General features: G+C 43.0%; 1 protein-coding gene across 3 annotated transcripts in view; it reads right to left on the minus strand.

Moving 5' to 3' along the window:
• PDE7A (phosphodiesterase 7A) overlaps nt 1–13,442 on the minus strand; it is a 77,834-nt gene extending 64,392 nt beyond the window's left edge. The window contains exon 1 of one of the 3 annotated variants that reach the window (XM_040545772.1): nt 12,701–13,442. In XM_040545772.1, the coding sequence (XP_040401706.1) occupies nt 12,701–12,838 (138 nt within the window). In that variant the 5' untranslated portion in view covers nt 12,839–13,442. The remainder of the gene's footprint in view (nt 1–12,700) is intronic. The other 2 variants (XM_040545774.1, XM_040545773.1) reach the window with 2 other exon arrangements.
• Between the last annotated feature and the right edge of the window lie 14,142 nt (nt 13,443–27,584).

A 27,584-nucleotide genomic window follows, 5' to 3' on the forward strand; every position in this document is an offset into this window, starting at 1 on the left:
AAAACCCCAGCCTCAGGCATGCAGCCCTGGATCTGCTGGAGCTAGGAGGCAAAGCAGCTGTACGTGAGGCCCGACATGGCATCACAGAAAATAACGGCTGGGAGATGGCACTTCTGACCAGATGGACATGAAGTACACCAAAGCCAAAGCAGAGGCCTCAAGCCAGGCCTAAAATGCCACCAGCAGAACCTGAGAGCCGTGCAACAGCAGAGTATGACCTGCCTCGCTGCTCTGGTGGTGTGGGCAGCCACTATGTGGTATTGCAAGGCCTCTGAGGAGCACGCTCACAGGCGGAAACCATAACTCAGCAACCACTGCCTTTTCCTCCTGTCCTCATTGAAGGCCTCTCCGTATCGTGCCCACGCTGCCCCACTCTCTGCAGCACATTAGTTTGCTCACCCCTGCAGAGGAAGAGTGGCACAGCACAGAGCATCTCCTCACAAGGAGCAAGGATGAAAGTACTCACCACTACGTGATAACACACACAGCCATAGGTGTCCGTGGAGTCCCAGAAGCCCACAACTTCCTCCTCCTGCCCAGAACTGCTTCCTTCTTTGCCCCTCAAGCAAGGAAATCCGTGGAATTCATGATTTTCTACTTAAAAACTTTATTACAAGTTAATGTAATTAATACTCCATATTATTCCCATAAATCTATTTCCTTTGCCATACTTGTTTTCATTAGCACCTGTGGGGGAAAGGGAAGTTCTGGGTCCCATAAAGAAATCTGAAACTTTCACAAAGGGTTTGAGAGGCTTTATCTGGGCCTGGGCCTTCATGTGAGGGTCGTGAGGAAAGCAAGGCCACAGAACAGGCAGTAGACATAGAAGATGCAACAGATGAAACAGAGATCAATGTGTGCATTCAACAAAAACTTACGGCTTTCAAAACAATATAATATTCTGCCATCAAGTATTTAGCACAAATTACTTTCACCTTCCCCCAAGTGGGATGAACCCCAGGAAGGAGCGGTGGGGCACGTCTCACACACAGCCCTTCATCAGTCTCAGTCCTCTGCTCTCACAAAGGGAACTTCAGGTAAGACCTTTACGTGGCATCTCCTGCAGCCAGCATGAAATGGAAGCCGGTACATTCACTGCTGCAGCTCCTTCTCTCCTGGCACAATGCAGCAGTTTATTTCTTGTTCCCCAGTCTCCCTGGGCAGGGATGTTCTCCTGGTGCTGCAATGGGGCAGGCCGGCATATGGCATCCCAGTTCCCTGAAGGCACTTCTCCTAGCAGAGGGGTTGGGACATCGGCACCCAACAACCCACCCACAAGTAATTCACAGAACCGGATGCACTTGAGGCTGGGATTCAAAATCCTGCTGCCAATCAACATAATCAGCATAACGTGTGCGCTACTAAATTCAGCAGAAACGGACGGCTGAACAACTGTGCACACATGGACTCAGTCAATCCAAATTTGTTTGACTTGGCAACTCAGTAACGCAGGGAACAGCTATTATGGTGTGACTGTCCTTGGCCTACGACAAGCGGCAGGGCAACCTCGACAGAGTTTGAAGGAGATATAAAACAGCCAGGAATCTAGAGGGGGAGGAAGAAAAGAGCCTAAGAAGAATAATCTCACCTGTCATCTGACATCATCCTAAAGCACTACCTTACAATGGCATAATACTAATTCGTCTTTACCTATTGTTCATTCCAACCGAGTGCTTCTAAAACGCTACTGTAAGTGATAAAAGACTAGAAATCTAGTAAATTTAAACTTCTTAGAAAAAATCAAATGGAAGCAATAGAAACCTTCAGAAATTGATACATTTATGATATGATTTTGTCCTGTGACTTGTCAGATGCAAGACAACATCTCAGCAAATGGTAGACTGAATGCTGTTTTCTCCTCTTCTCTTAATCTATGCAGCACCCACCACACCACCATTTAGTTAGCACATTTTACATATTCAGACACACTCACAAGCCTTTAAAGTATTCTAAGCACTTCTCCAAAGAAAAGAAAGGAACGATCCTCATGTTCTGACACATTTCATTTATAAGCTGTAACAACCACAGCTACTTTTCAGTAAAAGGTGCAGATAGGAAAGAAGCTTTCAGTTTCACAAGAAAATAACCTTTCATTTGCACATTATTTGTGCGTTATTTCTAAATGTAGTATTCATACACAGAAGAATGCCCCCCCAAATTTTATATTTTGCCAAGTCTATTAAGCCAAATTTCCAAATTGGATGTTTTACTGTTAAAAAGAGGGAGGAAAAAATATACGTTCTTTAGACATCATGTAATCCGTGGAAAATTTGTTTAAAGGTTAACAATAGCCCACCTCTTAAAACATTCTTATTACCAAGCCAAATCTACCCAATATCTGAAAAACACAGGAACACGGACCCACCTAATAAAGATGAAACTACACATTTTGAAGTCACACAAATGCTCATGTATATGAGCCACGGGGTGCCCACTGCTTTTACAAAAATCCCGAACGGCACAACACAGCGCGTTAGCTGATTTGAATAACAAGAGGGCATTCATTATTCAACCTGCTCTCATCTGGGGAGAAACTGAAACAATCGCGCACAGTTGTCAGCTGTGCCGGGCATTCCCACAACTGCCTTGGAGACAAGTCCAACGCGAGCCAGCGCTGCCTCCGGCTGCGGCTCCCATGCCTTGCCTTGCACCAACACTCCTCACGCCCTGCAGAAAGGCGAGCGGAGCTACATCAGCAGAAAATGAGCACGACGAGAAGGAAAGGGACTTCTGCTGCTTTAGCTGCGCAAACCAGCTCTCTGCATGGTCAGAGGAGTGTGACTGTCAGCAAAAGAGTAAAGATATGCAGCCAGAAGCGACACCGTGCAGCCAATACTACGATGACTGCAGACGTTAAATAAAACTGTCCTCTGAAAAAGGAGAAATTCTGTTTAAAGTAACAAAAACTACGGTTCCAGCCAACAGCCGTCACCAGCTAAGCGCTAGCACCGGAGTGTCAAACAGGGCAGAATTACAGAAACCACCCTCATGTTTTATGACATACTAAATGCAAAAAAATATCGTGCTCAACTTCTACAATCTTATTTTGACGAGGGTCGGAAGAAAAAAATCTTCTGTAACACTTCCCCCATTTCATTATAAAATGTGCATATGATGTATTCTTTAACTGATCCATCAGTCTCCTTGCCCCCAGTCAGACCCTCTGCCACATTCAGTATAAGAGAGCAATGTGACCTCCCCTCTCCCAAATTGGTTTCAACAAACTGATTTTTTTTAATATGGCCTTTTTCCTATGCTCTGTTATAAATAGAGCAGTATCCAGGAGAAAGGAAAAAAAAAGTCTTAAACTTCATTAGTCCTAATAGTCTTTCCTACTTATTCAACCAATCATGAATAATAACTTCTTGTCTAATCCTCTCAGATCATCCTTCCTAAAAAGCTCATGAAAATGGATTAGCATTGTAGTGCACAGATTATTTCACTTAAATTCTATTGTATCAAAAGGCAGTAGGGGAAAGGCTTTAATCAAGGGCCTCTTATTAAGACATAAAACATTCCTTCATGCCTCAAGCTGGAGGGCACTGGCAAAAATAATGCCACAATATTACGCGAACAAGAAAAGCACCAAGGTAACCATAGCTTCAACCATTCAGCACCCCTAGGGAGACGAAGCCTTTCTTCTCTTTAAAGAGCTCACCGTGGATTGTCGAGTACAAGTCCAACACACTCCCTGCAAGCAGGGCGTAAGGAATTTAGTACCTGCAATTTGCTATCTTTATTTTCCAGTCTTCACTTAAGGTAGGTTTGCAAATTTATCACGATTTTGTGATAAAGATATAAGCAGGATGTGGCAAGGACAGAAGTAGGATGACCATATTCAGGAGAACTACAGGATCCTCCTTGAAAGGAGGACAACAAAACTGGGGGAACACTTTTTTGCAAGTATTTGGGACATTATACGATTCTCAAAGTAAAAAGCTCAAGTTCACTTCTTTTTTTCTTTTAAATTCAGGCAATAGCTAAAATTATACTGTTTCCTCTGCCAGCTTTGTAGGCTAACTACTCTATGCTTTATCTGGACTGAGATGTAGTCAGTTTACTTTGTCCAAATGAAAACAAGCTAGGAATAGCTGATTAAAGACATTTAAAGTCCAGCGAAAAGCACACAAATTCCTACCATCACCATGCTAAAAGAAATGCAGCTCAGACTTCACAACAAAAGAAATGACAGAACAAAACCCCACAAAGCCATTCTCCCGATCTTCCATAACAAGCAAGAACATCAAAGAAAACTCCCCGCATGTACTTCCACGCGTTGACATTTTGTGCTGAGCAAGTTTCACACCGTGTTTGCAGCCGCAAAACAATTTATGGATGGGATTTTTCCACAATACTAGAAAAAGAGCTCGATTAATTCAGTTGCTGAAATCTACGGCCTAAAATTCTGCAGTCAAAGACATATAAGTACTCCAGACTTTTTCAGAACCGATTACATGCTCTCAGTGCTCCAAGAGAGAAGCTAAGGCAGGACACTACTGACAGGTCCCCCACACACCCCCGTGCATATTTCAAGAGATAGCCGATGCACAAGAACTTCGGTATACTGATTTTTTTTTTTTCTTTAAACGGAAGCGCTAATTCATGTCTGACTAAATATGAAACTTCCTCAGTGCATCTTCAGCTGCAACATCAATATATGGACTTCATTAGCCACAAAGCAAGAAATAACCCAGACCAGCGTCACTCCTGCCACAGCAGCTCCGGTCCCCAGAGAGAAACTCCTCTACTGGACTACACTATTAAAATACTACTATTTGTAAGAGCACTCGCTTTTTTTTTTTTTTTTTGATCTAGATGTATAAACGAGTCCCTCAGGAAGTCACTTGCTTGCCAGCATCCATCCCAACGCAGCATCTCAGTTTCTAAGACAACTAAAGAGAACCACATCAGAAGGAGACTGCACACAGCCGCGCTAAAGGCTGATCCACCTACCCGAGCCCCAAGCTTCCCAGCAAAATCTCTCTCCTCATAGCCTTGAAACAAGCTCCTGTATCTTCTCCTGTGTTTTTTGTGCCCTTGGGAAAGAACTGATGGGCATGGGGGCTGTCTTGCACGTGTAATAAATGTCCCATTTTACCAGTCAGAGTAGCCTCCAGCTGTGTCTGCTACAGGGGTGAGGAGGGGGAAGAAAGATTCCTCAAAGAGAACAGCCTCCTCCTCTCCACATCCCTCATCTGGCAGCAAGGAGCAGGAGAAACAGTGAAGTCTTCTGCTGACACAAAGCTATCCTCATTACTCTCGTTCCAGCATACAGCTTTTTGATGTTGAGGCAGGCCTGCTGCAAATTTTGGCTCCTTCACACTTCCAGCTAGAAGCAGAGAGAAGAATTTGCCCTCTACCTCGTGATGAAAAGCAGACTCCGGGAATCTAATTATAATTATTGTGGGAGTGTGGTCAGGAAGATAATAAATCAGATTGCCCTATCGCAGGTGTACAAAGTGGGGGAAAGTGGGAGGAAAACAGGAGTCAGACTGCTGCAACAGAAATAAAACTTCTCAGGGTATGGAGGGGAGGAGGGCAAGGGAGGTGAGGGAACAGCCACAGAAGTTGTTCTAGACCAGAAAGAAAACAAAACATTTGGCTACAAATTTCTTACGGTGCACCTAGGATGTAAACATACACACAAACAGTTCCCCAACTAGCCCTTCAATCCAGTTTTCTAGAACTGCATTTTTACTTTGTCTTTGGCAGGCTGCCTTGCTGGATTACACTGGCTGCTTATTTACACTGCAGTTAGCTGCTAACGGCACAATCAGAACAAACGGAGGAGAACTTCACATCTAACGAAACACAAACTCCTCCAAGCCCTACTACAAGGGGTTTTGTGCACCTTATTTAACAGGAATTTGAGAGGCCAAGGCTCAATTCCTGGTCCCAGACATAGGTGTGTAAGGCCCTGCATGCATGTGTGCGCACAGACAAGGCACACGCATTTGTATTTGCTCACATACAAGGATTTTGTCTGCAGTGGAAGCAGGTAAGATCGAGTGTTGCATTTAGCTTTGCGCACAGACAAAGGACTACTCGCACTACAAGTGCTATTTAGCATGATTTCCGAGATTAAGATTAAACTCTTCAAGTTTTTTAGTGTGTCCACCCTAAGTCTCGCATTTACAAGGGAAGACTACTCTAAATTACAGAGCACGCTACATTCCTAAAATCACATCACAAGACACATGGATTTTACATCCTGGGCATCCAACCGCACAAATTCACATGTGGAAAGCATCGGTGTGTTCACAAAGGTTTACACAGTAGAGGACTGCTAAATTACTTGAGATTTTTTCCCCACAGAAGCGTGAAAGCACCCTGAGCAGCCAAATGACTTACTGTTTGCACAGGGCCTCGGTGAATTTTTAAGCAAACCAGTACAACACGCTCAGTCTCACCCAGGTGTTTCTTAAACAGGAGCCATAACCTAGCAGGACCTAGAAACGGTCCTGCTACTGAAATGAATCAGAGATCCACCATGCTAGAAAGTGACCGAGCGCACTGGGAAACTTACAGCTTTGCAGAAAAGCAAGTGGAAACTTGTAGACACAGAGCGATGAGCGAAATGCAAGAAAGCAAAAAGCCAGCGGTCACCAGCGTGACGGGGAAACGCTCTGAAGAACCACATTCTAACTGCTACCAGGGCTCCCCTCCACCCCCCTGCAGGCTTTGCAGAAAATAGAAGAACTGAAGAAATACCAAGGATTCGATTGCAGATGGCCCCAACATCATTTTCCACACAGCAAAGCAGTAACGCAACAGAAACGTCTGAAATTACGTGACTTTTATGAGAGCTTTATTACCATACCGAGTCAAAGTTAACCCATCTTGGATCTTTTCTCAGGGAACCTGAAAAAGATTTACTTAGCAAATGCAGGTTTTTAAAGAAAAGCAGCTGCAAAGGACATCCCATACAAAGCACTTCTAATTCTGACAACCTGTATTTGCATTGCATTACTACGTCATTAGCTCATCATTCATCTCGATTATCCACACGCCAAAGCAGAATCCTTGCAAAATTACTTTATGGTTCAATATTCAACACTTCAAAACTTCAGGGGCACATGGTTACCATCTCTCTTTTCAAAGCAATTTCTTTTTAAAGATAGCATCAGAAAGCTGAGGTTCACGCAAAGCACAAAATATACTGTTACACAATCTGGACAAAGAAGTAATAAAGAATTGACTTGTGGTGATTTAAGACAAACTAATTAATGAGGACTTTAAACTATTATTCTGCTTAGATCTTCCACAGGCAATTACAGGCCATGAAATAAGCTGCTGTGACCTTTTGCAGAATGAAGGTACCGATGCCGCTTTATACCCCGATGTATGAAGACGTTAATTGGTCATAAAACTCTGAAAGCGTTTTAAAAAGGAACAGCCCCAGAAAATTACTGTTGTGCATAAAAACCCCAATCAGAACTTGTCCACGCTGAGCAGTCAGAGTCAGTCTCTGCCTCTCATATGAATAGATGCAATCTCAGCAACCAGACACAATAAATACAAGATGAAGGGAATGGCAAGCGGAGCAGCAACCCACAGAATTAATTCCAGAGGCTAGGAATCGCATCATGAAAATTATTTCGTTATTTTAACTTGTTCATTATTCAGGCGGTAGAGATATGGGAAACGGCAGGAGAAAGCTAATGAAAGAGCACGCAACTGAGGACTACCGATGGAGAGGACTGGAACGATATAAAAGAAAAGTCACAGAAAGCAGAGAATGGGTAAAGAAAGGAGCTTAGAGTAAATTCCCCGTTCAATAGCGGGCCCAACAGGAGGCATTCCTCCTGTCTCCCCGCTGCTCATTACTCCCGGTCTGGCATGCTGCTTCCTCGTTACTAGCAGGCACGGCCATTTGTGGAACTACGCTATGAATCAGCCAGGGCTGAGAAATAACCCGATCAAAAACAAAGAAGTTGACACAACTAAGAGGAAAATGCAGAAACGAGCAGCTCTAAGGGAAAAATAGGTCGCGCCAACGCTTCTCCCAGCAAGAAGGTGCAACTGTGGGATTAGCGACCGATGCCCATGCAATGGCCTTACAAACACACCGCTCAACTCTGTCTTCTAAGGCTACACGCAGAGCGAAACACGTTCGGATCACATCTGGCGCAATGGGCAAACACTGGCAGGAGGAGTTGTACAGTAAAAGGTGGCCAAAGCAGCTAGCTGATGCTCGGGAACACATTTTTCAGAGGAAACGTTCCCTTCACTGAAGGTTTCACCAGCGTCGTGCGCTTCCAGCTGCTCTTTGTGACTTTTTTTCCCTGCTGTCTTCTTTAAGTCTTCGGATGCGACACGCACGAGCTGCAGGCTATTGTTCGATGCACGCAGCGTCACAGAGCACCATGCTATGCTGCTTAAACGCGTGAAATTAAGATGCAATAACGAAGGCTCGTGAGTTGGGTTATCGAACAGCAGACAGTGAGTGCATGGTACTACTGCCTGGTACACAGGAATACCTCGTACTGCAGGTAGACTTGGTGCCTGCATTTCTGACACTCAGATCGAGTCTTTTATTACTTCAGAGGGGTTTGGGTTGGAAGGGACCTTAAAGATCACCCAGTTCCAACCCCCTGCCATGGGCAGGGACACCTCCCACCAGACCACGTTGCCCAAAGCCCCATCCAGCCTGGCCTTGGGCACCTCCAGGGATGGGGCAGCCACAGCTTCTCTGGGCAGCCCGTGCCAGTGCCTCACCACCCTCTGAGAGAAGAATTTCCTTCTAATATCTCATCTAAATCTCCTGTCTTTCAGTTTATAAAAACATTCCCCCTTGTCCTATCACTACACTCCCCGACAAAGAGTCCCTCCCCAGCTTTCCTGTAGGCCCCTTTAGGTACTGTAAGGTCTCCCCAGAACCTTCTCCAGGCTGAATGACCCCAACTTGCCCCATTCCCTCTTCACAGAAACTCATCCTTAGAAGACTTCTTTCTTTTCCATCATCAAGTTCAAGCACTTAAAGACAGAAAGGCCAGAACTAGACCTTTACTTCCATTCAGACGCATCAGTGATACAATTTTTGGAGACACTGCAACAAGAGCGGAACACGAGGCAGAATGAAAGCAAGAAGTCAAAAGTGACGGGCTAGGCCAAAGTTCTCTCTTAGTCACGTATGATATGTTTATATGGCATAAAAAGCAATCGCAGAAACATGTGCTGACCTCTCAATTCAAGGGTTTGTTGGTTTTTTTTAGTGGATTGCAACGCAGGACACGTAATCTAGAAGCGCTCACAGCTATGTTTCTAAAGTGGTTTTCATTATAAACCTTTATTCATTAAAGAGAGACTAAAAAATTCACACTAAATAAGCACAGGCACAGTTTTAGAAACTTTTTAACTAATATTAACAACAGAAGTTAAAAACCAGACAAGGCAAAGAATCCAAAACTATCCTCCGAAAGCTCAGCCTTAATTTAAAAAGCATCATTTTGTAACAGTTGGAGTGGACACCCTACAGGCACCATCCAAGGTACTATTTAACATCCACCTGACCTCGCAGTGAACCTCAAGTCAAACTCACCGCTGTGAAATGCCCTGACCATCTCAACAGTCACCAGTTCAGGTGCCCTTAAAAGCAGCTTATAACACCAGCATTTAAGATTATTTCACGTTCAAAGAAAATTATCTCAAGAAAGATGTACAAACCCATACAACAGCAGCTCTTCATTTGGCTCGACTCGAGCAGTATCACAAACAACCTCCAGCTAACAGATGTCACTCTTGCTATTTTCATTATTGATACTTTGAACTTGAAGAAAAGACGACTATAAGGAAATAACTCGTTCATAAGAGAAAAGAGAAAATGCGTAAGGTTTTTTCTGCGTTTGCTGGGGATAGGAACAGGTTTAAATTGCCACAAGGAAGATCTAAATTCAGTATTATGAAAGAACTCTTGACTGACAGGAACAGTTAAGCACTGTTAACAACAGTTAAGTTGTCTAAAGAGATTGTGTAATTTCTATTATTTGAGGCTTTTATGGATTTGGTTTCAAAAGCCTAATGGGACCATCCTTTCCTTTAAATCAGGCTTAGCGAAGATTGTCACAACTGTTTCATGCGAGGAGCTGGCAGGTAGCTACCCCATGTTCCCAGCCGCGTGAGTTTTCTGCTCTTTTAGCCAGCTCCTGACAAGCATCTGAGATGGTATAAAGGAAGTAATAACCATACGCGCCCAACGTCAGGACTTTAACCTTCAGCAATAACGAGTTATGTCAGCTCACCGCATCTCATAAGACTCTATCTTAAAAAACAGATTAGGCAAACAGATTAGACAAACATCTGCTAATAATATCGCCAGCACAATTCATCCTTCCTGGGGCTGACAGGAGTAGACCACAACTCTTGAGGTCATTTCCAGCAGCGCTTTATTCATGCTGCAACAAAGCAATGCACGGCCCATTTTGAACCCACTGAGTGAAATTTTAACAAAATATTAAACCGAAATCACGCTTAATTAAAAGACAGAACTACTTGCAGGCTTAGCATTGTCAGAATTAAATGCTACATGCGTGTTCTTACCATTGTTTCCCATACCTCCTTGCTGAAAGGCTAAGCCTAAAATGTCTTATGTGTAAATAATTCCACTTTTTAAGTGGGAATTCATTTTCAAGACCTCGCATTTTTAAAGAAAACCCACCAAATGTGCATTAAACGTGAAATGCTGGTTGTACACACTGGCTTCTTGAGTATGCTAGTACACATCTCCAGCTCTACTCCTATTGCTCCAACCTAGCCCAAACTGAAAGCTGAAAGTGACAGACCGGTAAGGATCCAGACCTCTTCGAAAAGAAGTGGAGTGGAATACCAGGAGTCTTCCAGGACACTTCAAAGGTGAAGTGAAGTTCAGAAGTTACACAATCGTTAACCTCACCGGTGATGCTTCTTAGCCCATCATTTACACCAGCCTACAATAACCGTAGATTTGGAAGACGTTCATATCCTATTAGCCCTAAGAGGTTCCTAAGGGGGGGGCGGGGGGGAAGGTAATCTAAAGACAACAAAATATAGCTGTACTCTAATCAGCTGGCCGGTACTTGCAAGGACTCCCTCACTTCAATATCCTAGTTCTCTTACTTAGGCATAAACATATTCCTCTGGCTTACTCAGACGAAATGCTACTTGGTCCCATAGGTCCTAAGCATAGCTGTAGTTTCCAGTCTTTTACACGTTATTCAATCACCTCTCCCTGTGACTCGCTCTGAAGTACCTGCAGCATTTTGGTCAAGCTAAAAGGATAGATGGAGAAGCTTCAAGGTTGGGAAAAAAAGTACCGAAATGCCAGTACCATATTTCATTTTATAAACTTGTGTCTACTTCACGCATCACCTGTGCTGGAGACCACACAGAAGAGGAATACAGACAATGTATCACCTTGACTGCTTTGTCTGTTCCTTTTTCCAGGGCACCATCAACTCTTCTTCAAACAAGAGAGACTTTTCCCTCATTTGCACAGGATAACGTGCTAAATTGGACTGTTTTTCAGGAAGACTTGTACATACGGAAAATTCATCATCACCACGTAAAACTCGAATCAAATGGTACAAATGGAAAACATCCTAACCCATTTGCTACGTGGAAAATTAATTTGTCATAAAAACAAAGTTTTCATCAAGTATTACATTCACACTTGGGGTTAGGACAGTCACCAATGTATGTTCGTTTTCGTTACCTTACTAATAACACCTCACTATGCATTCAAATTCCTGGTCATTAAGCAGTATTTTAATGGTTCTTCCCTCCCAAAGATACACACACCTAATGCTCATACCCACACAGAGCTTCACCGCTGCCTGAGGAGGGACAAAGCCAAGAGGCTGGGTGCTCTTTATGTTCTATTTATGCATGTATGAAGCAGAGCAAGGCACGAAAGAGCAGGACAACTCAATAAGACAGCCAAAAAGGTGAACAAAAAGAACTGGCCATCACACGCGTAAAGCGCAAAGATGGCATCTTCCGTAAGGACAATGCAAGCCAGAGTCCTGAAACAAACCTTTCAGGAAATCCTTGGAAGCCAAAAGCATCTGACTTGCCACCAAAGCACATGCTTTCCTCTGCAATCCCAAATTTTCTCCAGAGACTTCCACCAGAATATAATTTTATTGGCATTTGCTAGGAAACCATACAAGCACAGATTGAGAAATTCAGGACAGTGTTCTCAGGAAAAACCTCCCTTTTGTTCTGACAGCCGTAATGACCATTCCTGTAACATTTCCAACGAGATCAGATGCAACAAAGTACCATAGAGTTCATCTTGCGACTGATGTAATGCGGGCAGGGAACAATACCATGGAAATGAAGAAGCCGAGGATCTTTGTCTCTTCCTAGACAGATTGCCAAGTCCTAGGAGTTGGAGGGCGGCACAGATTTGCATCCCAGATAAAACACCGCAGTGCCCGTTCATTATTTCGGTTAAACCACTGCAGCTTTGGGCAAGGCCACAGGCAGCTCAGCCCTTTGAAAGGCACCCGGAGACGAAAAGCTGGAAAGCGGCACGGGCTCCGAAACGACGGAGGAACCCCACAGCCCAGCACCACTGGAAGCCACCCCGGAGGAGCTCCCCGCTCGCCCTACAGCCTCGCAGAGCCACCCCTAGCAGCAGCCAGCCAGCGGTGCCGCATTTCCCCGAGAGCGGCCCGCTGGGGACCCCCTTAACCCCCCCCCCCCCCCCGAGGGTTCCTACCTGCGAGAGCTGCCGGGGGTTGGGGCAGCCGAAGAGCGCGGAGCTGGAGCTGAAGCTGATGGCCCCCCTGCGGCTGAGGACGTGCTGCGGCACCGGCCTGTCGAGGGGCAGCACGGGCAGCTGGCAGCATACTTCCATCGAAGAAGCCTCCGGGCGCCGACCCGCCGCGGGGCAGCGGCCCGGCCACCCCCCCCCGCCGCCGCACCTGCCCCGCCGGGGCTCGCCGCGGGGACGGGTCAGCCCCCGGCACAGGGCCCGCGGGGGGCCCGGCGCCTCCTCAGCGCCCCCGCACCTCCCCGCGGCGCCGGGCCCCGGGCAGCGGAGGGGGGAGAAGGGAGAGGGGAAGTGGGGGGGGGGGGGGGGGAGCGGCGCTGGCAGCGCCCGAGGCGGCGAGGCCCGGCCGGGAGCGCGGAGCCCGCGGCCGCTCCCTGGGCCTGGGAGCCGCTGTCAGCCCCGCCGCCCGCCGCCGCGCATGGGAGCGGGGCCGGGGCCCTATTGTCCGGCACCAGGAGGAGGGGAGGGGACGGGAGGGGAGGGGACGGGACGGGAGGGGAGGCGCCGCTCCGCCGGGGGAAGGGGCCGGGCCCGCCGAGAGGGGCCCGAGGGGGAGGAGGAGGAGGAGGATGAAGGGGGGGGGGAGCCCTCGCCCCGCCCGCCGCCGCCGCCGCCGCCGCCGCTCGGCGCAGCCCCGGGAGGAGGCACGAGCCCGGCGGGCCGTGCGTGGGTCGCGCGCCTGGCGACACGCAGCGCGTCATCACGTACCCCCCCCCTCCCCCCTCCCTCCGCACCACACGGAGACAGCGGGAGGGCTCGGCGCCGCCGGCGGGCCCCGCGCGCATGCGCGTCGCCTTTTCGCGCCTTCGGCGGGGCAACGGGGAGGGAGGGGGGAGGAGGGCCCCGCCCCGGCACGTGCCGCGCGCGGCGAGGCCCCGGGGGAGGGGACCCGGTGTGAGGGGAGCCGGGTATGGGAGGCCGCCCGCAGCCCCTGCCCCAGTCCGAGCGCCTGGAGGCAGCTCTGTGTAAAATAAAAAAGCATTAAATCCCTGTAAACATTAAATCCTCATAAAAAGCTGGACATGGAGGTGTCCGTGCCTGCAGTCCGATCCCTACATCCTTTAGGTGGTACCCCCTTACCGGGGGGTACAGGATTATTCTTTCCCCTACAACATGCAGAAGTAAAATCACATAGTTTTTAACAGAAAATGCCAAATTTTGTGGCAAATCTCACCGTTCCAGCAGTCACGCTTTTGAGGAAGAAGTGGAATAATTCATGAGGTCATCCAGTCCATAGCTACGCACACCACACTCAATAGGACAGAACTATACTTCGTTGGTTTTTTTAGGAATAATTCTCCCTTTGTTTCTCCCTGCAGCTGCTTTTTTTTTTTCATCCTTTCATCTCTTTATTTCTCCATCATAAAAAAAAAAAAAAAAAAAAAAACACTATATATAGCATGATAGGCAAGGGAACGCTGCTGTTCTTTGAAGCGCACGTACCCACTTAAAAATCAAATTTTGCAAAATGATTCATATGACTTAATTTTGCATAATACATCGCTCTTCTAAGTGCTTGCTTACTGGCAGAAAGGTTTAGGTTTCACATGATAATGGTTATTTATAGGCAATGACATGGCTCTGGAGGAGCCCGGTTAGGAAGAATAGTCGCTTTGTTTAGAGGGTTTTTGTCTGTTTGAACTAGTTGGAGGAGCAAGAAGTTTTATAGGTGTGGGCTGGTGGCTATTTCACTGCGAGCTACCAAGTTAACAAATGCACCTCCTTCTTCTGCAGAACTGCAATACCATGTTGTATCATGGATATACATGGACATGCGGGCGCATGGGAGACAACAGTGGGCCAACTGCCTCATCTTAAAAGCTTTTTCCAACTGTTTTTATCCCGTTTCTTCAAATAAAAATATAGCAAGCATTTTCAGCATATAACATTATAATGTATGCAGTAGTTCACAATTTATAATAAGCCTGTAATTCCCAGTAAAATAATGTACTCAGCTTTTTTTATTATTATTATTTAATTCAGGTATGTCAAGTTTTCTTCCGCATTCTTAGACATTTTACTCATATTTGGCCTACTTGCATTAAATCATGGCTGCATTTGAATCCGTAGCAGATCTCCACAAATTTCACTGGAGTCAAGATTCTCCTACCCCCACCCCCAATTCATTTTTCAAAATTCCTTCTGGTTCTCCTACACTGATAACAATTTTGCTTTCTATACTTCGGTAAGTTGAGTTTTTACTCTAGCCCATCTAAAATTCATTTATCAGCAATATGTTGTGTAGAAGAATAAAAGCATATTCCTACTTTCACAGAATATACAGAGCGTATACTTCGATCTTATAAGGTCAAGCTATAAATGAGGATTGTTGATAATGTATTTTTTGAATGCTTCCTATCAACTGTATATTCTTTCCATCAGACTAGTTGAAACTGGTTCTTTAAGGTTGTATTTGCGCTGAGTCTGAGCCAGTATATCCTTAAATAACATAATCAGCATTTTCTTTTCTTCTCCCTCACTAACAATCCAATTATCTTTGATCTCTAATTAACATTATATAAACACCTTTAAGGAATCTGAAATGCATTCTTATGAAGTAAGCGTACATTTTCCAGACAGTGAATGATTCCATAAGTGTTTTGTTTTCAGGACACAAATTACTATTTTTCATAAATACAAAAGTTACTAATATTACTTGCGCTGTGGTTTCCTGTACGAGTTTACTGAGAAGAATCCTGCCCCTGGACGATAGACAGTCTTTGATTTATGGCATAAGTTACACATTTTCAGCCTAAAAAGAATGCACAAACTGTGCTTTATATCTTGCCTATTCTGCTTACTGCCTTGTCTTGCAAGTTAAGAGCACAGCAAAGAGGTTTTTATTTATTTTCTTCCTTATACAGGTATACCAACAACAAAATGTTTTTGTTTGAATTAAATTGCTTTCCTTGTGAACCACAGAGTTCTTGGAGCACCACAGTGCTGCACTTCTTAGAAGCATCATATGATGTTATCAGGTGCCATAGTTTATCTGCGTAAGCCCCGTGTGGTGTGGCTTCTTTATCACGGCAGATACAGCCTTCAGTACAGAGTACATATCTGAATGTATTCAAATTTAGGGAGTGTTCATAAAGTTTCAATGATTCCTTTCACTTTTGCAGTTAATGTCTTGTACATGAGGCATACTCAGGGGTGCTGTCTAGCCAGGAAGAAGCATTACTGACGGACAGTTTTGTCACAAAGCAGGGCACTCTTACAAAGCCAGGGAAATGGAAGATCACAAAAACGTAATTAGTTCAGTTTCACAGTTCCTAGGAGAAGAGGCTCGGATCACACAGGTACTTCAGCAAGACATCCTGCTGGACCAGCCGTGCTGCACAGAGCATCGCTTCGGGGCACTGCCAGCTCACGCTGGCAGAACTGAACAGTCTGCACAGAACAGGAGGCTTCAGTCGTGTTCTTGTACGAAACAGAAAATAGGGATCCTCAAAGGCATAGCATGGTTGTACTTTGAAAACACCTGAGGAGCACAAAAAATACTTACTTGTACAGATAGATGATCAAGACATGCAGAAGTTTGTCTCTTTTCTTCTTACCTGAGGAAGTTACATGGTTTATTTCTGTAGACAGGAAGAAACATCTTTTCAAGTTGTGTTCTCAGTGGTTGCGTTGTTACACTTTGGTTTTGGCTTGTGCCGTTTCTCCAGCACATGCTCAGATACGTCCTTTGTTTCTAGCCAGTTATTGTCTGAATGAATGCTATACATTTCCATAGGACTTCCAAACTTGTGGCAGCCCCGCTGGAGGAAACCCCTTTCCCTGCTTGGTGCGTCCCTTTCTTCATCTCCTGTCATCTTTCTCCTGCTTTGCCCTGAGTCTGCATCAGGCACGTTTGAATGTTGTGGTGATGCTACGTCCTTGGCTCCTGTTCAGTTTGCTGTCCACTGCAGCCCCCAGATCTTCTGCAGAGCCGACAGCTGTCCTGTTAGTCTGGCAGTCCTTCCTGGCTGTGGTAATTTGCACTGGCCTTTACTGGACAAACTGTTCTGGGGGCTGGTCAAGACCATTTTGAATGCTAGTCTTGTCCTTCCTAGATCTCTCTCACCTGCAAATTTAGTGAACATACTCTCAAAGACAGTCAGGTCAACAGTGAAATTCCTGTGAATGATTAAATCCGATATCTGGAAGAGACCTCCTGAGGAATGCTGTTTAATCTAATCTGTCAACCACTGCTAACGACTCTGAGGATGTTTTCCAATCACTTTTGCACCCACATTATAGCAGCTTTGTGTATGGTATGGGCAAGGTTTATCTTTCGTAACTTTAGACGCTTAACCCAGAGAGTAATTGCCTAAGGCTACTTTCGGAGTCAATAATTAAGAGAAAGACAGCAGGCCATTCAGGTTGTGTTCGCAGGAGCCTTTCCTTTCCCTGGAAGGAAGGAACACAGCGCTGCCTTTCTCCTAATTGAGACACTTTGGTTTGCTTCCACAGAGTTAATCAGATGAACTGGGGTACACGGCTTTGTTCGTGACAGCAGGTAGGCAGTGTGGAAGGGCAGTCTCGGTGAAGATACGCTCTGTCAGGTGTGCCATGCTACCATTAGCTGCGGGTTTTGTCCCTCTGCTGGAGAGGCAAAGTCCTTTTGACTTGCCTTGGCAAGTCCGTTTGTTTGCTTTTGCCCCTGCTTCCAGTATTTTGAATATTATATTGAGAAGTATTTAGAATCTTTTCAACATTTTTAACAACCTCAATTTCACTGAACTGAACTTGCCTACTGGCCACATACCACTTCTGCGCTAACACCAGCAAGCTGCAGCAGAAATTGAAAAAGACTGATCCCAGAGGACTTCCATTTTTCCTTTGCTCACAGCCCCGAGAATCACACCCTATGGTTAGTTTAAGAGTAGAGTTTTAATGACAAGTTATAGCCTTCAGAAACAGGGATTGACTGCTGAAACAGGGTAAGAAAAGCCAGTTATGAACACAGCTGCAGACTGTCAAAAATTTAATGTAGTTTCAAAGACATATTTTTGTAACTCCAGTGCCGATATTATTGGCAATAACAGTGTGAGTGATTCTTTTCTACAGTTACTACTTCTTAAATGCATTTCTAGAAAACTTGCTAGAGTGCATGCAGCTTAAATGGTCTCAGCCACCGAAGTTATGGTTTTCTCAGTAATTATGGCTGTCTGGACAAAAATCCTCATATTACAATAGTGTCAAAATGACTATGAGCGTTGGTGTCAACAGAAGCCTGTGGAGAAAGCTTCTCTTTGTGTCATTTGTACATGCGTAACAGCTGATGTGAAGTACATTTTTAATATCAGAGTGGGAGGATATGAGAAGCCCAGGTGCAGTTCCAGAGGTGCAGCTCGCAAGTTTACCAGTGTGATTACAAGCTGAAAATTCATCGCTTTTGGTGTTGGTAATGGAAGGGGTTTTGGACCTCTATCAATGGACAGAATGAATGCATTGCACATTTGACAAGTGAAACAACTGAGGCATTTCTGAAGACCCTCGTCAACATACAGTATCTGTTAGCTTCCGTGATAATTATTATTGCATCAATTGCCCATTTTTCTGCAGAAAATGTAGTGGTTTATTTGGATTTTGTTTTGTAACCCTTTGTTTGTTTGTTTTTGTTTTATATGGTTCCAAGACTTCATTAAAAGTGCATGTCCTTTCTCGATTTCTATACATGAAGGTGGAATTAGTGTTTTCAGCAGTCTCAGCAAAGGATTTTTTAAAGCCATTTTGACTTGTAAAAAAAAAAAAAAAAAGTTAAGCAGTCCCATAGTTAGGGGACAGTCCCCCATAATTAGGGACTGCTAGTTAATTTTGGATTTGGAAGTTGCATTTAGGTTCAAAAGATTCCTGGTGTTCCATCTGATTCTTCATTAGCCTATTGGCAGTTGGTAAAGATTCCTTGTAATATTAAAACTGGTAATATCAAATACTGCTAGAAGTGAAATAACAAGCTAAAGTTCCTACATACCAACCTTAGTGAAGCACCAGTCTTATTAATCTCACTATGCTGCATTGTCAAAAACTAAAGGCAAGCAGTTTGTTGTCATTTAAAGCTCAAAAGTGAGACATTGCTTAGTAACACCAAATTTTTTCAAAGAAGAGTTTAACTCATTTTATTTCTGATTATATTAAAGACGAGCACACTCCCTTGTTGCAGAAGCTTATTTGTATGAGAATTTAGAATAGTTAGAATAGCTTTCTTATAGGTGCTAAAATTATTTGATAATTTCTGAAAAAGGACAAATAAACAATGTTCTCCCCCCGGTGTGTGAAGTAAATCAGAAATGGGAGTTAACATAATTTGCGGCACTTGCACATCTGGTAAGTCAGGTGACTACATCCAGGAACCTAGTAGTCTTTCTCTTACACTCACCTTCCTCTTGCACTTTGACTTTTTTACTATTCACTTTTATTTTTAAGTGCCATTTTATGCGGTTAGTCCCTCATGAAAAGAATTAAGTAAAAATGAATATGATTAGAAATAACAAGTACATTCAGCGGATCAGTTAGTATTAAAAATGTATATTAATTAGTATTCTGATTAGTCTGCTTTATATTTCAATTATTTTTTTCTGTCTTCAAAGATGCTCAAATGTACTACTTCAGTTTCTCCATTACCTACGAGCTTACATCAAAAATCAGGCATTTAATCATTTTATGCTTCCTTTTTAGCTCATTGGCGGTACCATTTTCTATCAAAACCCATAAAAACAGAAGGTAAACCTATTCAGATGAATAGAAATGAGAGGATTAAATATTTTCAGTAACTCATGTTTTTCCACCATGTAGCATCCTGACATTTATTTCCCTGTGAAGGAAAGGATGCGTCAGGGTTAGCATTAGCATGACTTCTCCCTGAAAGTCTGGAAAAACATGTGTCATTCTGCCCGTCCCCCCATTAACCACCTGAACAAATGCCGCGAGCAGATTTCATTAATTTCAAGAGACTACCTCTGGTTTTACTTAGTTTTATTCTTTGCTAGACCTTTTGTGCTTAACAATAGCAAAAACGTATCTGGAATCCTGTCTGATTTACAACTCACTGAATACCGATGTGCTTAATCCAATTAAAACTGGAAGGAATGTTGCCAATATGTCAACAAAAGTGCAACAAAGAGAGGGGAGGGTTAGTTTACAGAAATTCCTGAATTCCTTTGTCTTGACCAAATGAAAGAAATTTGTTCTTGTAAGACAAGTGCATACTAAAAGGATTAACTCTTGATAAACTGACTTTTATGTTCAGACAAAGATACCCTGAGTTCTAGGCGAACATTTTTCAATCAATTTCTTGAAAGCAGCTTTGCATTTAATTAGTGTGCCTTGTTTAAAAGCTGGGTGAGGGGGTCAAAGTGCTAAGCCACAGAGGCTGGGCCTTGCAATAGTGTGGAGTGCAGTGGAAACGTGGTTTTAAAATACATCGATGCTGAGGTAGATGCTGCTGTGGAGAGGGGCCGCGCCGCCCCATCCCACTCCTCCCGGCTGCTTGCTCCTGCTATTGATACTCATCTCTGCAGCGAGCCCAAAGTGTTTGGGTGTTACACTGGTAGAAAGTGGACAATCCCAAAAATAAATAAGTAAATAAACAAAAAGTGGGACCAGACAAGAGCACAGCTGGTAAAATAAAACTAGGGACAGAGTGCACCTTCGGGAGTCAGCCCACAGTTCCACCAAATCGCCTGTGCCATAAAAACCCACATAAATGGTGTAAGTCAGGATTCTGTAAGGGATTTCTGGGCTGCTGTATAATTCAAAAAGTAGTTCATTTTAGAAAACCTAGCTTTAAAATCTCACATAGTTAGAGATACTCTTTGGAGTGCATATATGACATGTATGATACAAGACAGGCCTAGCAGAATTTGCAGTGAAAATATGGGTTAACTGGAGTAAAGTACTAGTGGTACAAAGTGTATACTTGATGTTATGCATGTTCTTACATGCTTTGCTGAGTTGGAGTTCTGGAGAACACCCTCTAGTCATGTGTCAGAACATCATTTGAATCTACATAAATCAATACCACGTCAGCATTTTTCTAGGTTAAATTACATGACTAGAAGTCTGTAGACTACTCTTTTCAAGTATAGGCCTAACCAAATAAGCAACTTTTATAGTATTTAATCTCACCTCAGACTCTGAATATTTAATATAATTCTTTATTAAGCATTTTCAGCCTAAAATGTATAAACAGAGTAATTATACTAATACTCAAATTGTCCAAAATGTGGCAAACCAGCATGTTTTATAGAATAACTAAAATGGGGGAAGCCATGACATCTGCTCAGGTGTATGAGTAAAACCTAAGGTTTTACTTATATGGTGAATTGATGATTACAAAAAAAATAAAAAATTAAAAAATAGTAGAAATCAGTAGGAAAAAAAACACATCCTAAAATACCTGTAATTTTTCTAAAAGGACAAAAATAGCATAATAACCCTAAAGAACGATCCTGATACTTTATTGCAAAGCACAAAGATTCAAGAACCAAAAGGTCCAAATAGCTTAATTTGGTGAAATATTTGTTCTATTGCTGCTGACCTTGAACAGGATGATCTGTGGGCAAACTGTATGTCATTGGGTCTGTAGCCAAGATAATCAATTCCCAGATAATGGGAGAATTGTCTTTCATTTGTTAGAAGTCATAAGTAACACTAATACATTGCAAGTCAATATAATTTGCATTACAAGTGAAAGCTTTATTGCAAGATATGGGAAAAAATGCACAGCCTGGAGTCATGCTCCTGAACACAACAGCTGTATGAATGCAAACACTTGCTTTGTCATTCAATTTTCAGATATATTTTTATTTTCTTGTCACTTCATCATGTCTATACGCATGAATGTCCATCTGCAGAAATATTTGATGAAGTAGATCATTCTAAAAACAAGCTGGAAAAAAAGAAAAAACGTTTGTTGTGCAAACTTATTTATGGGAATAAACATTGCTCTATATACAATTGTAACAGTAAATTAATTAAAATTGCATGTTACTTTTAAACACTCTGCTAATAGGAAAAGGAAGAATTGATGAAATCTGTTATTTGCACGTTGTGTATTTGGAATTGTGACATCCACATTTTGTGATGCAAGATGACAAAGTCGGGTGCCTTGCACCAGCAGAGGAGGTTGCGATATGAGCAAACATTAACAGCATATACTGAACATTAAGACTATTAGCAAGAGTCTTATAATACATAATACATAACATGGATTCTGTCCGGCTCAGATACAACATGCATCCTGCAGCAAAGCATTTCCCAGTTCTATGCCAGAGACTGTGCACACACTGGGAGCCAGAGGGTGCTGGTGGCTAACGTCAACTTGCTGTAAAGAGAAGGCTTCTGCTTAGCTACCCAGGAAGGCTTGCTAGTTTAGAATGGAGTAAGCATGTAACAGTGCAAAGTTGGAGAGAGAGCTGTTATTCACAGCACAGAGATCATCTCACTTTCATCTGAGAGGTTTTTACGAAGCTTCGTGTACAGGGCTCACCTTGACTAGGGACGGGTGCTATGCAAAGGGCAGCAGGACTGCGCTAGTTCCCAAAGACGCCTTCCAAAGTAGCTTACCTGCTCAAGTGCTACACATCACCTTTGGGAATTCCTACTACTTGTGAAGTCTTTTGAAATAATGGTTTGAAATAACATGTAGAAGTTTGCAGAGCTGTTTTATTTTTTTCTAACGAAAGAAAGAAAATAAAGAACCTCGCCTCCCTTAGAGTGAATCATCCTCCCCCACTTTTGAAAAAAAAAAAAAAAAATGTAGAATTTGTGAGTAAAACCCATTAGGCTCCCCAGTCACGTATAGTAATTTATAGAAAAAATATATAAATAAGAGCTGCAAATGGTTGGGCACTTATTTTCTGTCTATCTCAGCTGGGAGCTGTGCCACTGATTTACACAGGGCCGGGATCTCACCAAAATATGCCAAAAGGGTTCTTCTGAATCAAAGGTAAATGAAAAAAAAAAAAATCACCTCCTGAATCAAAGTTATTTTGTAGGTGTCATATCAGCCATAAAGGTCTTTACTGAATTCTGTATGATTCTTCCATGAAGTCCATGGGACTTTTTGATATAATAAACTCCTTTGCCTGAACTAAGAAATATGAGTTATGCTAAGGGCTGTGAATATTTACCACCAAAGTTTGTTTTCTGGTAAAGCATAGTTCTTCATTTATTGATAGTTATTACCAATGAGTCCCGCAGCCTGAATTTTCTCTTGCCATCAACAGGCAAGTTGCAAAGTTGAACAGAGCGGAACGTTCTTAAGCAAGGGAAGAAATGCCAACACTCCGTACCCGTGTGACAGTGCCGACCTTATTACGGGTAAATCATCAGACTCAGAAAAAAGCATCTATGGAGCAGAGGCCGTGGCTCTGGAGCTGGCTTCGTGCTGCACGGAGAGACGGCGCGGCCTCATCAGCCACGGGCTGCTGGTACAGCATGGCCACACTCCAACAGATGCCCCGCAGCGCTGGCCACTCAGCCCTGCTACCCTTGCGTTTTGTTTCTCAATCATAATCCAATTAAAACAGGCAGCTGCAAAATAATCAATAGGCGAAATTCATTAGCTTTTCTCGGTATGAAATAAATAGGAAAATGAAGCTCTCCTTGGTCTTAATTAGTTCTTATAAAAGTTGGCAGGAAAACAAAGACACTTGTACACTCCTTTATTTTCATAAGAGACTTGCCTGAAAGAAAAACCTCAGACGTATAATTTCCTTTTCTTTTTTTTTTTTTTTTTTTTCCCTGCCTAACTCTCTCAGTCAGAGCCTAACCCAGCAGCTCCTCTGAGGGCAGAAAGAAAGGTGGTTTGGCAGCGTGCTCGGGTACGCCGCTGCCGTGCGGATCAGGGCAGGTCCTGGAGATCCTCCACGAGCTGTATGCACGGCGATAGGCCGCAGCCGCCTCCCGCGCGGGTAATTCTCCTGCCAGAGCAGCCCCAGACGGGCGCTGTGGTTCCACCATCATTACCGCTGGAGCGGTGCCATGCCACATCACCCAGCAGTACAAATTTGATCTGGATCGGGTGTGGGCACGCGATTACGTTTTTGTCAAATTAGCAGAGCACTCCGTGAGGATTTTAGGTTGCCTGTGTGCTTTCGTGCCGGCTGCGGAGAAAGACGCAGCGCCTGAGCCACGAGGCGTTAGGGCCGCATGGGCAAATGAGGCCTGGCCTAGGAGTCAACCCGCTGGTGCCCAAGATCGGTCTTGGCAAATTGAAGGGGCAGAGAGCATTGCAGCTGGAGCAGCACTTGGTGTCACACTCCCATGGCACTGTAAATTTGCCAGCAGAAGCCCTGAAAGTGTTGGCCTATAGTGTAGCCGCAGGCTAGCTGGGAGGAGTATCCATTCTCACAACTCCTGCGATTTAATTAAACAGCACTTACTCATGCTTCACACTTGTGTGGCATTCGGGCCTGTGTATAATTTTTACGGGGCGTTTTTGTGGTAACCTGGAGACACACTGTTGCTGAAAAGGTGTGAGGTCACCACTTCCATTGCATCACCTCTAGCAACAATGCCAGCCATGCAATGAGTCAGATTAGCAAGCTGATTTAACTGAATACTAAGAGAAAAAAAATATGAAAAAATATCCAGTGCAAGTTTGGACCACTTCTTTGTTGGTAGCCAGTTAAGCCAACTCTAAGCATACAGCTTCATACTCTAAGCTTCAGCTCTGAGTATTTTCCAGATGAAAAATGTTGTCATAATAAGAGGGAAAAAATCCCTAAGAACAGTTGTGATAGATGGTTAACAATTAAACTACTAATTTCCTGAAATGTTAGTCTGCTGAGTTACTAGGAAATATTTCCAGTTGCTCTTTTTCTACACTTACTATGCTGAGAACAGCATTCATATTTATGTTTTTGCTTATTTACTTTATTGGTGAAATATTTATGCTAATTAAATTAATTTTAGGAAACCTTTACTTTCACCAAAAAAGTGAAAAGGGGAAAAAAGAATCTGAGACTTGATCTTCTCATCCATTAGTCCATAATTCCGCTAGTCCTGGGACTGCATATCGCTTTAATTCTTGATTTTTAACTCAGCCAGTCAATAGACATTCCTTTCTGGATCCAGATAGCAGCATTTTAAGACAGTTACTCATCAGCACTTTAAAAAGAATTTACCTTTGTCAGCCATCAGTTAAGTGAGCATTTCCATGACAGGGTAATAAATCCTGCGTGCGGATTAATGAAGCTTCAAAAAGAGATGACTACTGACTGCCATCTCCCCCGCTGCATTCCCTCCTCCTGAGAATTATTTACATGAAGAGCCAGCGTGAAGGAATTGGGAGAGAATAGTTAGAAAACAGGTACCAGGAGAGAATCGAGGACTATGCTGGGGATTTCAGGAATGAGCTTGGGTAGACAAAAACTATGGGAGGGGTCACAAGGGTGGCTGTTTAAGAGAACTGTGTGAAGCAGGAACAAGTGGAGAGGGCAGTCAGGTGCTGGAGAAAGGTGGTGCGTGGTGGGGAGGACTGAAAGCAGCTGCGAATTCCTAAGGAGCAGGTACTGAGATGTGGTACTGCAGCTTCTGCATTTGATCCTTGTAAAACGATCTCAAAAGTAGGTCAAAGCACTCACTCACAGTCTTCAAGCTAATCTTCCTGATCCCTAGCTGTAGCTAAAATGTATTAATTTTCCTTGCTACCAGAACTGTGGAATTGTTAACTTACAATAAATAGTAGTAGAATAATGCCTTAATGTGCTATAGCAGCTTGCAAAGAAAACTAGAAACTTTTTCTAAATAAGGCATTAGAAGACTCTCTTACTTCACTTTTACTTGAAGTCCCAGATAACTTATCTCTGAGTTGTCAAAGTTATATAAACTAGGGACATCCTATCCTTTGATTTTCAGAAAGAAATTTGACTTAACATCAGACAGATTGATATGATTCAGGTCTTAGTTGCTTGTGTCTTCTTTAGCAATAAACCACAATAACTTTATTGGTTATGGCTATCTCCATTTTAAACAAGGGAAGGTAGACAGAACTTTCTCCTAAACTTCAGATGAAAACAAAATTCCCAGCACTCCACTGACTATCTTGTTGAAAAACTTTATTATATTACTATTACTTAAAACTTCATTTTTAAGCCTTTAATTTTTTTCTAGGAGAAAAAAAAAAAGTGTTTATACGCACATCACTTAGGTAGTCCACCTAACCTTTGAACAGGTTTTACTTGCATGAGCCAGGAAGTTTCATCTCTGGATTACTTCTCTGTGTCAAACTGACCAGGTAAAGGCACAAGTAATGTGCATATACAACAGACTGTTCATTTGAGGTTTTCTTGAATTTGCTACTTTTTCAAATAGTGCAGTTGTTGAAAGATATTAAAAACCCAAAATACATTTAAAGTGAGATATTCTATGTGAATAGTAACAGAAGGTCACAATATGTTCAGAGAATTCAAATATATGGATGTTCTCTTATGAATACTTACTTCTTGAATAGATGGAGTTGCAGATGGTTTACCAGATGGAATACCTTACTTCCAATATAGCTATATATATTTAAAAATGGATGTAATGCAATCATATTATTTAAATCAGTTCTGTTATTTCTTTTGAAGCCGTAATGACAGTAGCTATTCAGTAACAAAGAAATGTGGTAAGAAGATGTAATTTCTTGCTGTAGAGTTGTTGGGCTTGTCTAAGACCTTAAAAGGCTCATTCCTCAGAAAGGTGCTTAAAATGATTCTCTCTTTTTTAGGAGACTGAATATCTAACAGGTAGCACGCAGAACAATTCAGGTAGGGCATATGAAACAGAACTGGCTGAAAAGAAACGATAAGAACATTTGGGGATATAGCTGCCTCATAAGTACTCTTCCCTTGTTAACAAAAATCAGTCCCCATGCCTGAGCCAGAGACCCAGCACATCCTGTCAGAAGCATCCTTTTCCACTTAGTCACTTGCCTTTTGATGAGGTTGTTCAGTTGGGTGTTATTAAAACTAATATCACCACAGCACAACATTCAAATATAGAATAAAAGGTACATCCTGCCAAAAGAGTGAAAAAATTGCACATATTACCACTGTATACACCCTTTCTCAGGATACACATTCTCTCATCTTACTAGCCTACCATACTTGACTTAAGTAAAGCATCTTTATGCTTTACTTGTTTTAGGTCTTTTTTTTTTTTTGTTTTCAGACTGTCACCCATTCACCTGAGAAAAGTGATCTACTAGCAAGAGCTTCTGTTTCAGGCTCATCTTTGTTCTTTATCTTGTCACTTCTGGTCAGTTACCAATATAAATCCCAACATCCTTGCCAGTGTTCCACCTTTTAGGCAGAACAAGGCACAGAAATAAGTGATAAAAGTAATCACATTAGGAAAGTTTTGAGGAAAGGAAGTACTTGCGTGTTTACATCGGGGTGGAAAGTAAATGAGAACATGTGCTCAGTTTCACGTTGTATAAGACAGTAAAAGTTAAAACAACCTGATTAAAAACCAAAAAGGCCAAGGGGAAGTGAGAAGTTTATGCTGATGCCATTTTACACAGCTGGGAAAAGTAACATTCTCCATATTAAGGGAAGTTTCATTTTCTTATCCCTATATCTTTCCCTTTATTCCACAAGTTCCACTGAAAGTGAATTTATTTAAAACATTTTTACCACTTGCATTGGCTTGCTGGTATTAAACTTTCTCAGTAAATCTTCCTAGTAATTTTTCCCAGTTCTCATAGTACTTAATTTCATTAAGAGCAGCCATAATCTTGCCTGGTCTTTATCTGCATGAAAGGTCTCTAAAAATGATAAACAATGAACCTAAAGACCACCAAAAGAAAAATATGGGCAGCCAATGTTAAGCCATCCTTTTACTGCCATACAAGACT

Source organism: Cygnus olor, chromosome 2 (assembly GCF_009769625.2).
Source record: "Cygnus olor isolate bCygOlo1 chromosome 2, bCygOlo1.pri.v2, whole genome shotgun sequence".
In the NCBI taxonomy this organism is placed as follows: domain Eukaryota; kingdom Metazoa; phylum Chordata; class Aves; order Anseriformes; family Anatidae; genus Cygnus; species Cygnus olor.